This window comes from Hemiscyllium ocellatum, chromosome 29, assembly GCF_020745735.1.
Source record: "Hemiscyllium ocellatum isolate sHemOce1 chromosome 29, sHemOce1.pat.X.cur, whole genome shotgun sequence".
NCBI classification, from domain to species: domain Eukaryota; kingdom Metazoa; phylum Chordata; class Chondrichthyes; order Orectolobiformes; family Hemiscylliidae; genus Hemiscyllium; species Hemiscyllium ocellatum.
The window spans coordinates 54,643,533-54,665,108 of record NC_083429.1 but is presented as its reverse complement, the minus strand read 5'-3'; the positions used below and the strand labels follow the sequence as shown (position 1 = coordinate 54,665,108).

Genomic DNA, 21,576 nt, shown 5'->3' with positions numbered 1-21,576 from the left:
ACATCTGTCACAGGCTCAGGGCCAGTGTTTTATATAACATCTGTCACAGGCTCAGGGCCAGTGTTTTATATAACATCTGTCACAGGCTCAGGGCCAGTGTTTTATATAACATCTGTCACAGGCTCAGGGCCAGTGTTTTATATAACATCTGTCACAGGCTCAGGGCCAGTGTTTTATATAACATCTGTCACAGGCTCAGGGCCAGTGTTTTATATAACATCTGTCACAGGCTCAGGGCCAGTGTTTTATATAACATCTGTCACAGGCTCAGGGCCAGTGTTTTATATAACATCTGTGCTGAAAATGTGTTGCTGGTTAAAGCACAGCAGGTTAGGCAGCATCCAAGGAACAGGAAATTCGACGTTTCAGGCCAGAGCCCTGATGAAGTGCTCTGGCCCGAAACGTCGAATTTCCTGTTCCTTGGATGCTGCCCAACCTGCTGTGCTTTAACCAGCAACACATTTTCAGCTCTGATCTCCAGCATCTGCAGACCTCACTTTTTACTACTATATAACAACTGTCCCAGGCTCAGGGCCAGTGTTTTATATAACAACTGTCCCAGGCTCTGGGCCAGTGTTTTATTACCAATTAAGCAACTGTCTTTGAAGTGCTGTTATTGTTGTAATGTAGGAAACCCGGCAGCCAATTTCAGCACAGCAAGATCTCAAAAAGCAGCAAGTTGGCGATGACTAGTTTTTTTTGAAATGTTGATTGAGGGGTAAATATTGGTCAGGACACTGGGCACAACTTCTGTGCTCTCTTAAACAGTGACATGGGATCTTTTACATCTACCCAAGAGTGCAGTCTTGGACAATGCAACACTCCAGGAATATTGAGACTGAAAAAATGTCAGGCTAGATTTTATGTTCAAAGCTTTCAAAAGGGACATGAACCCTGAACATCTCACGCAGAGAGAGTGGTGCTGCCCACTAACCCATTATCAACACAGTCACAGTGCTGATCCCAAGAATCCACACATCAGGGAATATCTCTGTCCAAGAGGTTTATGAAATCCTTCATGGCCTCACCTCAACCGCTGGTTCACCCCTTCCAACAAAATCCGACCGTCTGCCCTCTCGCTGGACCATGCCTTCAGCTGCCTGCTCTACTAAGCTCTGGAAATCCTTCGTTAAAACTCTCCAGCTCTAACTTTCTCTGCTCCTTTAAAACAGTCCTTCAAAGTCTTTGACCAGGACCTTACTCATCATAACATTTTTTTGGGCTTGGTGTCAATTTTCATCAGGTTCTGATCCTATGGGATAAATTACATTGAAAGGTGCTTTTTAGACACAAACTGTTGCGCTCAAAACCTGTACAGCTGAGCTCTGGTACTCATTAAGAATTCCACCAGTTTGGCTATATTTCCTAATTCCATCAAAAATGGAGCTTTTCTCAAAAGTGACTGGTGAATCTATTTCCTCCTGCGCTTACATAGATTTTAAATTTGTGCTGAGGCTGCCTGGTGCAGTGTTCTGCTCCAGTGATGGCTCAAATCCTGATTTCCTTGTTTGTTGTTTCTCTGCAAATGAAAGCAATTCAAATGTCTGCTCTCTGTCAGCCTCTGACCAGCTGTAAATTATAAAACACAGAGGCACCACTGTTCCAGTCCTGGGTGAGAATATCACAGCATTTCCAAAATACAAGTGATCTCATTCTGCACTCACAGTCGGCCCTGCTCATACAGGTACAACACTCCGTCTTTGAAATTGTGCATTTGGCACAGCACCAGCGCCTTGTCAAACACAGCTTTAAATAAACCACTCTTCAACAGACTCATCGCATCTTCCTGCAGTCGCTTCTTCATCTGATTGAGAAATGTAACAGAAATAACCATTTATTACACAGCAGGAGGAGTGCTGAACTGCAATTCAGTAATTTCTAATAACAGACTGGAAACATAAAGACCTCAGACTGTCCCTCCAGACGCGCCATCCCTGGGCTGGATTTGAAGTGATATTGGTCATGTTAAAATGCCGAATCATAAAATTCTACATTTCTGGATGACACCAAATGTTGGTGGTCTGGGATGGATAGAGTGGGCAATACAAAGGATGATGCAATAAATAACATAAGCAAACATTAATTATCTTGCAGAATTATGTTACAAGTAGCAGCAAGTGTTAATATAGACAATTTATTCTTTAAGGGGATGTGGACATCGCTGGCTGGGCTAGCATTTATTGTTGGCCTGAAGAAGATGGTGGTGAGCTGCCTTCTTGAACTGCTGCTGTTATTGTGGTGTGGGTTTCATCAAAATGCTTTTAGGAAAGGGACTCCGGGATTCTGACTAGCAAAAGTGAAGGAATAGTTTTATTACTCCAAGTCAGGATGGTATGTGGATTTGAGAGACATTTGTAGGCACGTTGTCTTTCTGGATGGCTGAGGCCACCAGTTTGGAAGTGAGGTTTTAATTTTTGTTTCAAAATGCACAATCTAAATTATATGAAGCAACAAAGGGATCTGGGAGGTCAATACCTAAATAACTAAAGATAATGACAGATAACAAGGCCATAACAAAAGCAAATTTGTACATGTGGGAATTGAGAAGTAGAGAAGCTAGTTCATATCAAATCGTGCTTAGGCCATACTTAGAATACTACGTAGAGTTTATATTAAAAAAAGATAATGGAGGACATGCAATACAGATTTATAAGATGATACAAAACTGAGGGATAGTGATCAGGAAAGCTGCTTCTCTTCACCCGAGAGAAGGACACAGAGGGATTGGGAGTGAGTTTTTCTCTACAATTATAAATGGGTTTGATAAAGTAATGCAGGGAATGTTTCCAAAACTTGAGGCCACCAATTTAAGATAGTCACCAAGAAATCATTATTCAGTTGAATCCTCTTTATCCAGGTTAACAGTGAAATGGCTGCCATTGCCCTGAGGTGAAATGCAGAGTTACACTTAACAGGAAGCTGAATATATTTTGAAGATGAAAGTAAAAGTGAGTTATATTGTTGCAGTGATGGAGGAGGACACTATGGCACTAAATGGCAGGACGCTAAGAAGCTTTAGATGAACAGAGGGAATTCGAGATATTTAGAATCCCTATCATGTGGAAACAGACCATTTAGCGCAATAAACCACACCAACTCTCTGAAGAGCATCCTATCCCTCTACTCTATCCCTGTAACCATACATTTGTCATTGGTAATTTAGCATGGCCAATCCATTTAACCTACATATCTTTGACAGGAAGAAACTGGAACACCCAGAAGAAACCCACACAGACATGGGAAGAACATGTAAACTCCACACAGACCATCACCTGAGGGTGGAATCAAACACGGATCCCTGGCACTGTGAGGCAGCAGTGCTAACCACTGAGCCACTGTGCCACCCTTCTCCAAAGATCCCTGAATAAACTGCCTTCTGCCTTCAGGGAAGTCAAGGCAGCATACTGGACATTTGCCTTTATCAGTTGTAGGATAAGAGTGGGAAAGTTATGTTGAAGTTATGTTGAATTTTGGTCAGGTCACAGTTGTGTGCAGTACGTGGGGGTCATTACACTATAGGAAGGATGTGGTTACACTAGAGGGGACACAGAGGAGATTCACCAGCATGGTGATCCGAATTGAATCTATGAAGAGAGGTTAGATTACCCGGGGTTGGAGGGGAGTGTGAGAGACACCTGATTGAAGTGTGTAAGATTATGAGGGGCATGGACAGGATGGATAATAAAAAGCAGCTGTTCCCCTCAATTGAAGGGTAAAAATGAGGGGCCATAATATTAACCTAAAGGTTAGGAATTATGAGGGGATTTGAGGGTAGTGGGAATCTGGAATACACAATCTGGGAAGGAGGTTGAGGCAGGAAACCTCACAAACTTTAAAAAAAATACTTGGATGGACACGAAGTATCATAACACTGGAGGCTGTTGGCTGAACGCTCCAAATGGGACTTGCACTGATTTAGAGGTTTTGTTTTGTTGGTGTAAACTCAATGGGCTGAAGGGCCTGTTCTGTACTGTCTTCTGGAAATGTTAGGAGGTTTCACAGAGCACATGTTGGTACAGAATAGCTGAATGGGCAAGTGGCGCTTTTCTGTGCAGAACATTTGATATAACTCTATGTCATCGAGCCATTAGTAAATGCAGTAAATTTCTAAGAGCATCATGGCGCACAAACGTAAATGGGAATCTTCCCAATAAATTTGGAATATCACTGAAGCCCCAGCAAAGGTAGTGTGCTAAAAATGGGAACCTGCACAGCAGTAAAAACGCTTAAGCTGGGACGAGATGATTTGCTGGAGCAGGATAAAAAACACGCTAATCCCACATCCCCGCACTAAACTGGAGAAAGAGGAGGAGACTGTCTAAACTGGGGAAAATCCCATTAGCTGAAAATGTGTTGCTGGTCAAAGCACAGCAGGCCAGGCAGCATCTCAGGAATAGAGAATTCGACGTTTCGAGCATAAGCCCTTCATCAGGAAACCAGCAACACATTTTCAGCTGTGATCTCCAGCATCTGCAGACCTCATTTTTTACTCGAAAATCCCATCAGCGCACATCAGGTAAAAGACAAACTGTTCAAACCTGAATATCCTCCTCATGGGCCCAGTCCTGCAGCCTGAGCTCGAGCAGAGTATCGTACACACCCTGTGGGGAGTTCGCCTGAACCTGGATCATATGCTCCAAGAAATTCTTCAGCTCCCGTGGGTTGTTGGCAAAGATTGAAATAAACTCCTCAGAGTTTGCCTAAAATGAGAAAACACAAGCCAAAAACGAAGAATGATAATAATGTCCCCTTTGGTTAGCTGGTGCAGTGTTCAATTCTGGGCAAGTTCAGGAGTTTAGGAAGGATGTCAATCCTGAGGGGGGAGATTCACCAGAATGGTCCCAGGGATGTTGGACTTCAGATATGTGAAAAGACTGATGAAGCTGCAATTGGTCTCCTTGGAGCACAGAAAATTAAGCAGAGTATTTTTTTTTAGATTAGATTACTTAGAGTGTGGAAACAGGCCCTTCGGTCCAACAAGTGGGCAGCACGGTGGCACAGTGGTTAGCACTGCTGCCTCACAGCGCCAGAGACCCGGGTTCAATTCCCGACTCAGGCGACTGACTGTGTGGAGTTTGCACGTTCTCCCCGTGTCTGCGTGGGTTTCCTCTGGGTGCTCCGGTTTCCTCCCACAGTCCAAAGATGTGCGGGTCAGGTGAATTGGCCGTGCTAAATTCCCCGTAGTGTTAGGTAAGGGGTAAATGTAGGGGTATGGGTGGGTTGCGCTTCGGCGGGTCGGTGTGGACTTGTTGGGCCGAAGGGCCTGTTTCCACACTGACCCGCCGAAGCGTAACCCACCCAGACCCATTCCCCTACATTTACCCCTGCATCTAACGCTATGGACAAGTTAGCATGGCCAATTCACCTGACCCGCACATCTTTGGACTGTGGGAGGAAACCGGAGCACCCGGAGGAAACCCACACAGACACGGGGAGAATGTGCAAACTCCACACAGTCAGTCACCTGAGGCGGGAATTGAACCCGGGTCTCTGGCGCTGTGAGGCAGCAGTGCTAACCACTGTGCCACCGTGCCACCCACAGTATTGATAGTAGATTTTTGAAGGATAAGAGGTTTGACTGAGTAAATGAGAAACTAGTTTCAGTGATGGCACGGGCAACAACCAAGGAGAGACGAGGGTTTTTAATAAGTACATTGAGAGTATCATCATCTGGAATGAGCTATCTGAAGCAGCAATGGAAGTAAGTTCAATTATGGGGTTCAGAAAAACAGCTGAAAATTCACAGGGCTCAGGGGAAAGGCATGGATGGTGAGTGGGGGGGGGGCGGATTTGGAACTGAAACAACTTTTTTATGAAGCTAGCACGGGCACAATGGGTGACGGAGCTTCCTTCTGTGGTGCACCTTAAGACAGAAAGGGAAAGGGCTTCATCCGTACCTTATTCTTGTTTCTTCCTACAGGTTCTGTCTCTGCTGATAGCTCTCCGCTGGCTCTGTAATCTGTACACAGGATTTTCAGCAGCTCAGTGGTCTCATCTGGAGCATGGTGCATGAGTGTCTTGCCATAATTCTTCATGTTCCTCTCTGCCTGGTCAAAGGGCAGCTTCCCAATGTAGCACAGGGCTTCCTGGTAGTTCTGTGAAGAGGAAACAATTCCAAGAGCCAAAGGTCTGCAATAGGGGCTCAGAGGGGAAAATAAATAAAACCAGGATTTCAGAAGCACAGATAGTTTCAGACGAAGAGGTTCTATCAGAAACGGTGGTGAATCAGTTTTCAACTCAAGGGATGATGATGAATCAGACAATACGTACGGGGAGGTGGAGTATCTGGTGAGAAGACAATGGAAGGATAATGTGGGGTAGTTCTACCTAATGTACTCAAGTTATCACCCAACCCCACGTGTGTGTCATAACAAAGCTCAATGTTTTGAGTGAGAGATGGGAGGGGGCTGATGGAGTGAAGTACATGATATCTTCGGGTACAATTAAACAGTCATCTCCTTAACTATCAAATGGCAAAATCACCTGCTAGTAGTTACACACCAACTTTTAATCGGTTAATCTTCCAAGCGGTGGAATGGAGATACTGTAATATTTGATAACAAAAATGTGTGAATGGAGAGAATCAGGTGACAGGATGTAGAAAATAGGATTCAGGACAGTGAGAGAAATCGAGTGGGGTAGATATGACCAGCGTGTAGATAGCAGCAGCAGTACAATCTCCAATCGCTTTTGTACTTCAGCATGAGGAGCAGTGTGTGATTACTGCGGAAGGAGCAGCTGGACATGGATAGAGCTACCTTGATATCCTCGAGCTGGATCTTGAGGTACCACTCGTGGTGAGAGTGTTTATCAGCCAGATAGACAGCATGTCGGTAATAACCTGCCTGACGCAGCACCTTGATTGCAGTTTCAACATCAAAGTGGACCTCATTATCACTGGTCTGGGATGAAACACGCAAAAGTCAAATCTTACAATGAACTGCTGCCCAATCTACTTCACTACTATTTACAAATAAAAAACCTGGCATTTCTGTGACACCATTGAGAAGCTGTCCCTGCCTACAGGACCACCCCCCAGCTCCTCCTCTTTAAACCACTGGTATCTTAAATCAGCTCATCTCAAGCTGTCAGGAGATATTATTAACAGGACTCTTCAGCTGCCCTACATGTAAACTATGGCATTATTAATGTTTCACATGACTGATGACTGTATTTGCCCCATTGACTGTGAAGTATCTTATCAAATGTGTACTTCTAACATCTGAGGGAAACCATTCCCGGAAATATTTGAGCAGGCAAAATGGCTGCATTAGTTAAACACAAACCATTTCAGGCAGGTGACTGCTTCACACCCAGTGGTCAGTGTTCACCAAGAGTTTCCAGCTCAGGACAATGAATGAATCTTACGGCTACAAAAGGTCAACATGCTATTTGTGTTTCCTCACTACCAAAGAGTCAGCTGATTCTGTACTGAGCACTACATTTCATGGGAAGGAGAAAGTCAGAACACATTGACTTTACCTTGATGAACTCCTCAAGTTTGGAGCTGTCTTTCAGTTTCGTGTAACAGTTGAGGAGAAGCGTTGTGTGGTCCTCATTGGCTAGTGACTGACGGTGCAGGGCCTGAAGATATGCTGTCAGGTTGTGGATCCGCTGCGCATCCAGAAACTTCCGTATCACATATGATGGCTCCAGCTTCCCAATGGTGCTGTGGACAGCAAGGAGGAAGAGGTTTACTGCCGTAATAAAACAAACCCAGCATGCTGCATTCACCTGACTATGTGACATGTTCCCAGTCTGGACAGCAGGGACAGGGGACGGGTGGTGTTCGAGATCTTGGTTGACATGGCAAGAGGGGCGGGAGCTGGGAATTCTGACTCACCAGGAACTGCAAGAATTAAAGAAAGAGAGAGAGATTCCTACCAGAAAGTATATATTTTTTTCTTTATTCTTTCATGGGATGTGGGTGTGTTTACAATTTCCTGGATCCTAGGAAAGGTGAGGAAAACAAACTGACAGTGTACTCTGAAGCATGTGAATGTGTGCATAGGAAATTGCAAATGAATAACTCAGCAGCTGGCAACAACAACTCAAATATAGGCAAGGTGGAAAGGAGGAAATTGGTGGTGTTTGCACGTACTCCATTACTTTTTCTTTTAAAACTATTTTTTTTACCGCAGATGTACAGGTCACTGACTGGGCCAGCACTTGTTGGCCATCCCGAATTTCCCCCTGACTGACTGGCTCATTCAGCTATTGCAGAGGGCAGTTAAGAGTTGCCTGCATTGTTGTGGGTCTGGAGTCACATGTAGGCCAAGCGAGGTAAGGGACAGCAGATTTCCTTTCCCAGGGGACATCAGTGAACTAGATTGTCATGAACAGCAATATATGATCATTTCCAAATATTATTAATGGAATTTACAATTAACCAGCTTGCCAGTATGGGATATAAATCCAGTTCCATTTAAGCCTGGGCCGATGGGATTGAGCCCAGTGACAAAAATTATGATGCACCTTCTCCCATTAGATTGGATGCAATCTTGGTAATGGCTCACCATGAAGACAGGGCAGAGAGGTTGGGGGAGGGGGGCGAAGAGAGGGTGTGTGGTGGGCAGTTAGTGGGGGAGGCAATCATGTCCCCCACAGACTCTGCCTTCTGAAGGGCAGCAGTTCCCGATGGGTTATGTTCCACGCCAACGCTGGTCTTCAGCTGAGATACAACAGCTCACGGTTCTTTTCAATGTCTGACAAACCAAATAGAGTCCTACAGAGGTAGAGCATGGAAACAGACCTTTCGGTCCAATTCGTCCATTCGGTCCAATTCGTCCATGCCGTCCAAACATCCCAACCCAAATCTAGCCCCACCTGCCAGCACTTGGCCCATATCCCTCTAAAACCTTTCTATTCTTATACCCATCCAAATGCTTTTTAAATTGTACCAGCCTCCACCACTTCCTCTGGCAGCTCATCCCATACACTCTCTGCGTGAAAAAGTTGTCCCTTAGGTCTCTTTTATATAGTCATAGAGATGTACAGATGGAAACTGACCCTTCGGTCCAACCCGTCCATGCCGACCAGATATCCCAACCCAATCTAGTCTCACCTGCCAGCACCTAGCCCATATCCCTCCAAACTCTTCCTATTCATATACCCATCTAAATGCCTTTTAAAAGTTGCAATTGTACCAGCCTCCACCACTTCCTCTGGCAGCTCATTCCATACACGTACCACCCTCTGCGTGAAAAAAAGTTACCCCTTAGGTCTCTTTTATATCTTGCCCCTCACACCCTAAACCTTTGCCCTCTAACTCTAGACTCCCCCCCACCCCAGGGAAAAGACTTTGTCTATTTATCCTATCCACACCCCTCATGATTTTATAAACCTCCAAAAGGTCACCCCTCACCCTCTAGCCCTCCAGGGAAAACAGCCCAAGCCTGTTCAACCACTCTCTATTGCTCAAATCCTCCAACCCTTGTAAATCGTTTATGAACCCTTTCAACTTTCACAACATCTTTCCGAAAGGAAGGGGATCAGAACTGCACGCAATATTCAAAAGTGGGCTAACCAATGTTCTGTACAGCAACAACATGACCTCCCAATTCCTGGACTCAATACTCTGACCAATAAGTCGTCATTGGACAGGCAAATGGACGTACGTGGAATAGTGTAGGTGGGATGGGCTTCAGATTAGTATGACAGGGCGACGCAGCATCGAGAGCCAAAGGGCCTGTACTGCGCTGTAATGTTCTATGTCTATGTCTAAAGGAAAGCATATCAAACACCTGCTTCACTATCCTATCCATCTGTGACTCTACTTTCAAGGAGCTATAAACCTGCACTCCAAGGTCTCTTTGTTCAGCAACACTCCCCAGGACCTTATCATTAAGTGTATAAGTCCTGCTCTGATTTACCTTTCCAAATTGCAGCACCTCACATTTATCTAAATTAAACCCCATCTGCCATTCCTCAGCACAATGGGCCATCTGATCAAGATCCCATTGTAATGTGAGGTAACCGTCTTCGCTGTCCACTTCACCTCCAATTTTGGTGTCATCTGCAAACTTACAAACTATACCTCTTATGCTCACATCCAAATCATTTATATGAATGACAAAGAGTAGTGGACCCAGCACCAATCCTTGTGGTACTCCACTGGTCACAGGCCTCCAGTCTGTAAAATAACCTTCCACCACCACCCTCTGTCTTCTACCTTTGTCCCAGCTCTGTATCCAAATGGCTAGAATTCCATGAGTTCTAACCTTGCTAACTAGTCTCCCATGAGGAACCTTGTTGAACGCCTTACTAAAGTCCATATAGATCACGTCCACCTCGCTGCCCCTTTCAATCCTCTTTGTTACTTCTTCAAAAAAACTCAGTCAAGCTTGAGAGACAGGATTTCCCAAGCACAAAGCCATACTGACTATCCCTAATCAGTCCTTGCCTTTCCAAATATATGTACATCCTATCCCTCAGGATTCCTTCCAACAACTTGCCCACCACCAACATCAGGCTCACTGGTCTATAATTCCCTGGCTTGACCCTACCAACTTTCTTAAATAGTGGCACAACGTTAGCCAACATTCAGTCTTCCGGCACCTCACATGTGACTATCAATGATACAAATATCTCAGCAAATGGCCCAGCAATCACTCCCCTAGCTTCCCACAGAGTTCTAGGGTTGACCTGATCAGGTCCTGGGGATTTATACACCTTTATGCCTTTCAAAACATCTAGCACTTCCTCTTCTGTAATATGGACATTTTTCAAGATGTCATCATTTATTTCCCTACATTCTATATCTTCCATGTCCTTTTCCACAGTAAATACTGATGCAAAATACTCGTTTAGTAGTTCCCCCATCTCCTGCGGCTCCACACAAAGGCCGCCTTGCTGATCTTTGAGGTGCCCTATTCTTTCCCTCGTTACCCTTTTGTCCTTAATGTAGTTGTCAAAACCCTTTGGATTCTCCTTAACTATATTTGCCAAAGCTATCTCATGTCCCCTTTTTTGCCCTCCTGATTTCCCTCTTAAGTATACTCCTACTGCCTTTATACTCTTCTAAGGATTCACTCGATCTATCCTGTATATACCTGACATATGCTTCCTCCTTTTTCTAAAACAAACTCTCAATTTCTTTAGTCATCCAGCATTCCCTACACTTACCAACCTTTCCTTTCACCCTGCAAATGTGTTGCTGGTCAAAGCACAGCAGGTTAGGCAGCATCTCAGGAATAGAGAATTCGACGTTTCGAGCATAAGCCCTTCATCAGGAATAAGAGAGAGAGAGCCAAGCAGGCTGAGATAAAAGGTAGGGAGGAGGGACTAGGGGGAGGGGCGATGGAGGTGGGATAGGTGGAAGGAGGTCAAGGTGAGGGTGATAGGCCGGAGTGGGGTGGGGGCGGAGAGGTCAGGAAGAGGATTGCAGGTTAGGAGGGCGGTGCTGAGTTGAGGGAACCGACTGAGACAAGGTGGGGGGAGGGGAAATGAGGAAGCTGGAGAAATCTGAATTCATACCTTGTGGTTGGAGGGTTCCCAGGCGGAAGATGAGGCGCTCCTCCTCCAGCCGTCGTGTAGTTGTGTTCTGCCGGTGGAGGAGTCCAAGGACCTGTATGTCCTCGGTGGAGTGGGAGGGGGAGTTAAAGTGTTGAGCCACAGGGTGATTGGGTTGGTTGGTTCGGGCGGCCCAGAGGTGTTCTCTGAAGCGTTCCGCAAGTAAGCGGCCTGTCTCACCAATATAGAGGAGGCCACATCGGGTGCAGCGGATGCAATAGATGATGTGTGTGGAGGTACAGGTGAACTTGTGACGGATATGGAAGGATCCCTTGGGGCCTTGGAGGGAAGTGAGTGTGGAGGTGTGGGCGCAAGTTTTACATTTCCTGCGGTTGCAGGGGAAGGTGCCGGGGGTGGAGGTTGGGTTGGTGGGGGGTGTGGATCTGACAAGGGAGTCACGAAGGGAGTGGTCCTTGCGGAACGCTGATAGGGGAGGGGAGGGAAATATATCCTTGGTGGTGGGGTCCGTTTGGAGGTGGCGGAAATGGCGGCGGATAATACGTTGTATGCGCAGGTTGGTGGGGTGGTAGGTGAGAACCAGTGGGGTTCTGTCTTGGTGGCGGTTGGAGGAGCGGGGCTCAAGGGCGGAGGAGCGGGAAGTGGAGGAGATGCGGTGGAGGGCATCGTCGATCACGTCTGGGGGGAATCTGCGGTCCTTGAAGAAGGAGGCCATCTGGGCTGTGCGGTGTTGGAATTGGTCCTCCTGGGAGCAGATGCGGCGGAGACGAAGGAATTGGGAATATGGGATGGCGTTTTTGACGAAGGAATTGGGAATATGGGATGGCGTTGACGAAGGAATTGGGAATATCTATTATAAACCGACTGACTCCCACAGCTACCTGGAAACCAAAAACTTTCCTTTCACCCTAACAGGAACATACTGTCTCTAGACTCTCAGTAGCTCATTTCTGAAGGCTTCCCATTTTCCAGCCGTCCCTTTACCTGCGAAAATCTGCCTCCAATCAGCCTTTGAAACTTCTTGCCTGATACCGTCAAAATTAGCCTTTCTCCAATTTAGAACTTCAACTTTTGGATCTGGTCTATCCTTTCCATTACTATTTTAAATCTAATGGAATTTTGCTCGCTGGCCACAAAGTGCTCCCCTACTGACCTCAGTCATCTGCCCTGCCTTATTTCCCAAGAGAAGGTCAAGTTTTGCACCTTCTCTCGCAGGCATACTGAATCAGAAAATTTTCTGGAACATACTTAACAAACTCCTCTCCATCTAAACCCTTAACACTATGGCAGTTCATGTTTGGAAAGTTAAAATCCCCTACCATAACCACCCTATTATTCTTACAGATAAGAGATCTTCTTACAAATTTGTTTCTCAATTTCCCTCTGACTATTAGGGGGTCTATAATACAATCCCAATAAGGGGATCTTCTCTTTCTTACTTCTTAGTTCCACCCAAGTAACTTCCCTGGATGTATTTCCGGGAATATCCTCCCTCAGTACAGTTGTAATGCTATCCCTTATCAAAAATGCCACTCTCCCTCCTCTCTGGTCTCCCTTTCTGTCCTTCCTGTAGCATTTGTATCCTGGAACATTAAGCTACCAGTCCTGCTCATCCCTGAGCCATGTTTCTATAATTGCTATGATATCCCAGTCCCATGTTCCTAACCATGCACTGAGTTCATCTGCCTTCCCTGTTAGGCCCCTTGCATTGAAATAAATGCAGTTTAACTTATCAGTCCTACCTGTTCTCTGTTTTGTCCCTGCCTGCCCTGTCTGACTCACTCCCTTTTCCAACTGTACCAGTCTCAGATTGATCTCTTCCCTCACTATTTCCCTGGGATATCCCCCCCTTACTAGTTTAAATCCTCCCAAGTGGTTCTAGCGAATCTCCCTGCCAGTATATTAGTCCCCTTCCAATTCAGGTGCAATCTGTCCTTCTTGAACATGTCACTTCTACCTCAGAAGAGATTCCAATGATCCAAAAATGTGAATCCTTCTCCCATACATCAGCTCCTTAGGCATGCATTCATCTGCTCTATCTTCGCATTCCTACCCTGTACTGGCAGCAATCCAAATATTACTACTCTCGAGGACCTCTTTTTTTAAAATTTCTGCTTAACTTTCTATATTTCCCCTTCAGAATCTCATCCTTTCCCCTTCCTATGTCATTGGTTCCAATGTGGACAATGACCTCTTGCTGGCCCCTATCTCACCTCTCTGACGCATCAGGGAGGCAACATATCATTCTGATTTTTCTCTGCTAGCCATAGAAATGTCTGTCTGTGCCTCGGACGAGAGAGTCCCCTAACACAATTGATCCCTTGGAACCCAACGTACCCCTCATTGCATTAGTGCCAGATACTTGGCTGTTCTCTATTGTCACTCTCCCTCCACCCACTGTTTCCAATCTGGGTCTACACATACCGGATATATTGCTGTATGGCACCGTCATGATCCCCTTTCACATACAGGTGGTCACCGTATTGTCGGAAGATATCTGCCAGTCCGTCGTTATCTAAATGGTGACTCTTCGCCAAACTGATGGCCATAACAAACAGGTTCTTTTTAAATAACATCTGGCAAATAGGAAAGACATCACATCAGTAAAATCTCATATTTATATAGCACCTTTTAACCTCTAAAGGAACACTTCACAGAACGGAATCTGACACTGAGCCACAGTAAGTACAATTAGGACAGCGAGATTTGAGAAGAATTATAGCTCAGGTTGAGGTTCTGGATGTCGACTTGCTCGCTGAGCTGGAAGGTTCGTTTTTAGATGTTTGGTCACTATACTCGGTAACATCATCTGAGAGCCTCCGGTGAAGTATTGGTGTTAGTGAACCGCTTTCTATTTATTTGTTTCGGTTTCCTTGGGTTGGTGATACCATTTCCTATGTTAGTGATGTCATTTCCTGTTCTTTTTCTCAGAGCATGGTAAATGGGATCCAAATCAATGAGTTTGTTGATAGAATTCCGGTGGGAATGCCATGCTTCCAGGAATTCTCGTGCCTGTCTCAGTTTGGCTTGTCCATGGATGGGTGTGTTGTCCCAGTTAAAGTGGGATCCTTCCTCATCTGTGTGCAAGGATACAAGTGATAGTGGGTCATGTCGTTTTGTGGCTAGTTGATGTTCATGCATCCTGGTGGCTAGTTTTCTGCCTGTTTGTCCAGTGTAGTGTTTGTTACAGTTCTTGCACTGTATTTTGTAAATGACATTAGTTTTGCTTGTTGTCTGTATAGGGTCTTTCAAGTTCATTATCTGCTGCTTTAGTGTGTTGGTGGGTTTGCGGGCTACCATGATGCCAAGGGGTCTGAGTAGTCTGGCAGACATTTCCGAGATGTCTTTGATGTAGGGGGAGTAGCTAAGGTTTCTGGAAGTGTTTTGTCAGGTTGTTTGGGTTTGTTGCTGTGAAATCTGATATCAGGGTTCTTAGCAGAGGCAGTAGTGCAGAGACTTGTACAAACAGCTTTGTCAACCATCCAACCCAAACTTTGGGTCTGCTACGTGGATGACACCTTTGTCATCACTAAATGAAAAAAATTGTAGAAAACCTTCAAAACCATCAATGATACCCTTACTGGCATAAAGTTCACAAAAGAGGAGGAAAACAACAAACTGCCATTCCTAGATGTCACAGTAGAGCGAACAGCCAATGGGGAGCTTCAAACCAGCATCAAGACAAAAACAAGAAATACGGACCAAATACTGAACTACAGAAGCAATCATCCCAATATCCACAAAAGAAGCTGCATTAGAACATTATTTCAACGAACCACCACGCACTGCAGCACAGAGGAACTACGCAGAGCAGAGGAAAATCACCTAGACAGTGTATTCAAAAAGAATGGGTACCCAATGAACACAGCCCACCGACTCCTGAGCAACAAACCCAAACAAACAGACAAAAACACGTTCAGAAACCCTAACCACTCTTCCCTAAATCAAAGACATCTCCGAAATGAATGCCAGACTACTCAGACCTCTTGGCATCATGGTAGCCCACAAACCCACCAACACACTAAAACAGCAGCTAATGAACTTGAGACCCTATACAGACACCAAGCAAAATTAATGTCATTTGAAAAATACCGCGCAAGAACTGGACAAACAGGCAGAAAACTAGCCACCAGGATTCCTGAACATCAACTAGCCACAAAACGACATGACCCTCTCTCACTAGCATCCTTACAAGCAGACGAGGAGGGACACCATTTCGACTGGGACAATACATCCATCCTAGGACAAGCCAAACAGAGACATGCACAAGAATTCCGAGAAACATGGCATTCCAATCGGAACTCTATCAACAAACTCATCGTGATAGACCCCATTTACCACCCCGTGAGAAAAGGAACAGGAAATGACATCACCACAAAATGACCACCAACCAAAGGAAACCTAAACATAATATAAAGTGGATCACTAACACCAGCGCTTCGCTGGAGGCTCACTGATGATGTTACTTAGTATGGTGATGAAACATCTGAAAACAAACCTTCCAGCTCAGTGAGCAAACTTACGTCCAGAACAAATTTCAAGTAAGTAATAAGTTGGATGAGAAGCCACCTCTTTGAAAGGGTGCCTTCGAGGATGAGAGAGGTAAAGAGGTAGTGAGGTTTAGGGATGGAGTTACCATCACCAACGACAGAACAACAAAAAGTGGGAAGACATGAGAAGCCCGAGGAGTTTATAAAATCACGAGGTGCAAGGATAAGGTAAATAGATAGGGTCTTTTCTCTGGGGTGGGAGAGTCCAGAACTAGAGAGCTTAGGTTTAGAGTGAGAGGAGAAAAATTTAAAAGAGACCTAAGGGGCAAGTATTTCACGCAGAGGGTAGTGCGTGTATGGAATGAGCTGCCAGAGGAAGTGGTGGAGGCTGGTACAATTCTAACATTTAAAAGGCATTTGGATGGATATATGAATAGGAAGGGTTTACAGGAATATGGGCCAAATGCTGGCAAATGGGATTAGATTAGGTCAGGATATCTGGTCGGCATGGGCGAGTTGGACTGAAGTGTCTGATTCCATGCTGTATATCTCTGAGTCGATCAGTGCTGGGATCGCGAGTGGATTATGGAGTCCACCATTCAGCTCTTGTAGCCTGTTTCACAGTTCAATACATACATGGCTGATCATCTACTTCAGTTTCACTTTCCCATTGAGTTCTGTATCACTGGATGTGAAGTTGATAAAACAGAATTTTTTTTTAAAATGCAGAACTTCTAAATGTTGATATTCAAACAGGCTTTGGTGTGGTCGTATGAGGAACACAGAGTGAGTATGCAGGTGCAGCGTACAATTAGAAAAGCTAACTTCATTTATTGGCAGCAGACCGAAGTACCATAATAAAGAGCTGCTATAATTGCACAGGGTTTTGGTGAGACCACAACAGGAATATTGCATGCAGTTTTGATCTCTGTATTTAAGGAAGTATATAATTGCACTGGAGGCAGTACAGCAAAGGTTCACTAGATTGGATAAGGGAGCTAAAAAAATTTTAGAATCCCTACAGTACGGAAACAGGCCCTTTGGCCCAACAAGTCCATACCGACCCTTTGAAGAATAACCATCCAGACCTATTCCTCTATCCTATATTTACCCCTGACCAATGCACCTAACCTGAGCATCCCTGAACACTATGGGCAATTTAGCATGGCCAATTCACATAACCTGCACATCTTTGGATTGTGGGAGGAAACCAGAGCACTCAAGAGAAAATCCATGCAGATACGGGGAGAATGACACACAGTCGCCCAAGGCTGGAATCGAACCTGGGTCCTGATGAAGGGCTTATGCTCGAAACGTCGAATTCTCTATTCCTGAGATGCTGCCTAACCTGCTGTGCTTTGACCAGCAACACATTTGCAGCTGTGATCTCCAGCATCTGCAGACCTCATTTTTTACCCTGGTGCTGAGCCACCGTGCCATCCTAATTAGGTCTATGTTCTATGGATTTTAGAAGAATGAGAAATGATTTCATTGTAACATACAAGATTCTGAAGGGGCTCAACAGAGTGGATGGTAAGAGGTTGTTTCTGCTGATTGGAGAATCAGGAAGACAGGGATACAATCTCAGGATAAGGGGTCAATCATTTACGAAGGAAATAAAGAGAAATTTCTTCACTCAGGATTGTGAATCTTTGGAATTTCCTACTCCAGAGAGTTATGGATGATTCATCATTAGTTTATTTAAGGCTGAGATTGACTGAATTTTGATCTCAGAGGGAAACAAGGGATATGGGAGAGAGTGGGAAAGTGGACTTAAAACCCATTATCGTACTGAATGATGTAACAAGCTCAATGTGCTGAATGGGCGCTTGTTCCTGCTTCTTGTGATTTCCTTGAGTCCAATAATCTATTTATCTCTGTGTAGAATCTGCTCAATGAGTGGACACCCAGTAGAGAGAAAATTCAAAAATCTGAAGTGCAAAGAGACTTGGGAGTTCTGTCCAGGATTCTCTCAAGGTAAACTTGCAGGTTGAGTCAGTAGTTACGAAGGCAAATGCAATTATAGTTATTTTTTGAGAGAACTTGAATATAAAAGACCACATTTAAAATGGTGTAAGCAGTTTTGGGCCCTACATCTCAGGCAGGATGTATTGGCCCTGGAATGTGTTCAAAGGAGGTTCAGGAAAATGGTCCCAGGAATGAAAAGCTTAACATGAGGAACGTTTGATGTCTCTGGATCTATACTCGATGGAGTTGAGAAGGATGAGAGGGATCTAGCTGGAACATGCAGAATACTGAATGGCCTGTTCAGAGTGGATGTGGGAAGATGTTTCCATTGGTATGAAAGTCTAGGACCTGAGGGCAGAGCCTGAGAGTAAAAGGAAGACCTTTTCGATCAGAGATAAAGAGAAACTTCTTCAGCCAGAGAGTGGGGAATCTATGGAATTCACTGCCACAGAAGGCTGTAGAGACCAGGTCATTGAGTATACCTCAGATGGAGATAGGTTCTTAAGTATCATGGGGATTAAGAGTTACAGGGAGAAAGGGAGAAAGTTGAGAAACTTATCCTAGCCATGACTGAATGGCAGAGCAAACTCGATGAGCTGAATGGCCTAATTTCTGCTCCTATGTCTTATGATCCACAGATATCTACAGTAGAGAATTTCAAACTTGACAGAGAAATTTCTCATTTGACTCTGCTCTTGTGGTACAATGGTAGGGACTCAACCTTTGGCCAGAAGCTCTAAGCTAAAGTCCAACTGTCCCAAATGTGGCACACCATGTCTGAACATGTTGATTAAAAATATCTACCAGACCTGCCTGTTAATCTGGTGTATCACATATAAGATATCGAAATCCTTCTAAATTCCAAAACCTAACAACCACTCACCTTTTAAAAATATTTTGTTTTTCTGTTCTTCCTATCAAAATAAATACTTATTCATTCATGGGATATGGGCACTGCTAGTTCAGCCAGCATTTACTGCCTATCCCTAATTGCCCCAAGGGCAGTTAAGAGTCAACTACATCATGAGGCACATGTAGACCAGACCTGGTAAGGATGGCAGATTTCCTTCTCTGATTTTATTTAAAATGTTGAATTCAAATTCCATCATCTTCCATGGTGAGATTTGAACCCACTAACTTGAGTTTATGGATTACAGTCCAGTGACATTTCCCCCACTTATACTTCCATTTCCGGCCCACTCACTGAACCTGTCCATAACATTTCACAGACTCTCTCTCCTCACTTGCTTGTCTCATAAGCAAATAATTGTCTCACAAACAAATCACAAGAAATAAAGACACTGACGAATCATCCGTATTGGATATTCCACAAGCTTCCACTTGGTGTGAAAATGCTGCAGGACCTGAGCTCCCTCCACTGTCACAAGGAAGTTACTGAATTACAACATAACCATACAGACCACATGGGATTTACAAAGAGAACAAGTCAATCGTCTGGCTTCAGCTGTCATTCTTATCCAGGACTTGTGATTTTTTTCGTCCTATTCAACATTCCACACCCAAATCTAATCGACTCTATTGCTTACCTACTCAATCAAATGCTTTTATTTTAACTTTGAAAAAAATCCTCAATCTTACAACAAAAATATGCATTTATGTCACAGTTTCTTTATGTTAAAGAACACACATATAAAACCATTACTGAGCAGCAGGAGATTCTGGGTGAGCCCAAGCTGAATCCTTGCTCTGAGATTCAGGTTAAATTTTTCACCTTTGAAAGAAATGAAGTCACTTCCATCTAGTTTGGTGATTGTCACAGGAAGTTGCTGAAAAAAATGTATATTTCCATGAATATAGCTTCCATGGACACAGTGCAATGTTTTATTTTAGTGTAATGGGGGGAGTTTATGCAAGTTAATTAACAAGGACAGGGGGACAATGGCAGAGTGAGAATTGCACCAGTTCAGTAGTCTAGACGCTCAGGCTAAGGTGTTCTAGGGACATGGGTTCAAGTGCAACTACAGCAAATGGTGAAAAGTGAATTCAATAAAAAATGCAGAACAAAAAAGCTAGTCTAATTGTGACGGTGTAACAATGGTCATTGTTCTTTCGGTTCGCTAATTTTTTTTTTAGGAGAAGCAAGTCTCCTGTCCTTTCCTTGTCTGACTTACATGTGCCCACAACAGGGGGTGGGGTACTCTTAACAACTAGTACAACAAATGCCAACAACATCCACATTCTGCAAATGAGTTTAAAAAAATTAACTGTGCAAACAGCAATGATTCAACATGTCTAGGACCTTTCAGAGATGAAAGAGAAACTGGACTTGATTTGTTTGGGAAGCCTTTTGAACCTTTTCACCTCAGTATCTAACTCCCTCTCCTCCCACTGTGTCTGAATGAAAAATGGCACTTCTGACAGTGCAGTACCTGGTCAAATGCTGTGCCCATCATCTGTCTAGATCAGAAAGTCACATGCTGAAGTAGCCTCAGACCTCATAAGGATATCATTATTTCTGGGATAGGATTTGCTGCCGTTTATTTCTCATGCCCAATTGCAAAAGGTAGTGGTAATAGGTTGGCATGTTTAAACCCTGGTACCAGTTTGATACAAAATCGTTCCTTGCTGTGGGACTGGAGACATCACAGTCCCAGACAGTGCGAGGATGGCAAGTTTGCTCCCTGAAGGACTCTATGACAATCTGACAGCTTCATGGACATTACTACTGAGATAAGCTTCGTCTGAATCACTGAAATCAGATTTTTGAAGAGTCAAAAGCCAATTTGCTTCAATGTTATGGCGCATTTGTTCTAGTTAATTCATAAGAACAAGGAGACAATGAAAGCAAAGCTCCCTATTCTCTTGATTATTCATCAAGCATCAGCCAGGAACCACCACAGGTGGGAGTGTGCTCCCTCTGACATGATTCACATTGAGTGAGCTCCACAGGGCGGCTGGAGGCTCCAGTTCAAGCTGATAGCTCTCTCACTGCCAGTTCAGTACCTCAAGTTTTGTCTGCGTGTCCTTCTCCTGCAGAACACTGATTTTACGATTGCTGGTCAGCACATACAGTGAGCCCCACTCAGACAACACATCCACAATGTCATCAAAAACTGCTGTGTATGCAATGAATTTGTTATCCAGGTCATAGATGGTGAGAATCTGCTTCTCTGACGACTGCTCATTACCTCCAACAAGATCAGTCCTGGGAAAAGAAACACCAAATGAGACATTGTGGCTGCAACTCAGTGCTCAGCCCCTCAAGATAGCAAAATAATTCCAGCCCAAACCACAAGTTATAATCGCTCCGATCGGGAGAAGGCAGGCTTACACTGCAAACCCTGAGGTGCCACAGTGGGCTTTAAATCTACAAACACTTCAAATTAATTCTCAGGATGATAGTCATGCTAAGAATGACATTTATTGCCAATCACTATTTAAGATGAGAAATGAGCATTCTAAACAGCTGGTCACACTTCAAAGTCTCATCCAGCACTGCAGTAACACCTGCACCCAGGGATGATGGATTCAAACCGTCCTCTCTGGTCCCAACCTCCATTCACCTCCTTCATTAGATTAGATTAGATTACTTAGATTAGATTACTTACAGTGTGGAAACAGGCCCTTCGGCCCAACAAGTCCACACCGACCCGCCGAAGCGCAACCCACCCATACCCCTTACCTAACA

General features: G+C 44.5%; 1 protein-coding gene across 1 annotated transcript in view; it reads right to left on the bottom strand.

Annotated features, from left to right (window-relative positions):
• Positions 1-21,576, bottom strand: part of vps11 (VPS11 core subunit of CORVET and HOPS complexes) — a 41,578-nt gene that overhangs the window by 5,463 nt on the left and 14,539 nt on the right. Inside the window, exons 6-12 of the mRNA XM_060846779.1 lie at positions 20,892-21,093; positions 13,894-14,045; positions 7,483-7,669; positions 6,759-6,902; positions 5,898-6,095; positions 4,539-4,700; positions 1,665-1,804 (exon numbers count right to left, since the gene is read on the bottom strand). Of these exons, the coding sequence (XP_060702762.1) occupies positions 1,665-1,804; positions 4,539-4,700; positions 5,898-6,095; positions 6,759-6,902; positions 7,483-7,669; positions 13,894-14,045; positions 20,892-21,093 (1,185 nt within the window). The remainder of the gene's footprint in view (positions 1-1,664; positions 1,805-4,538; positions 4,701-5,897; positions 6,096-6,758; positions 6,903-7,482; positions 7,670-13,893; positions 14,046-20,891; positions 21,094-21,576) is intronic.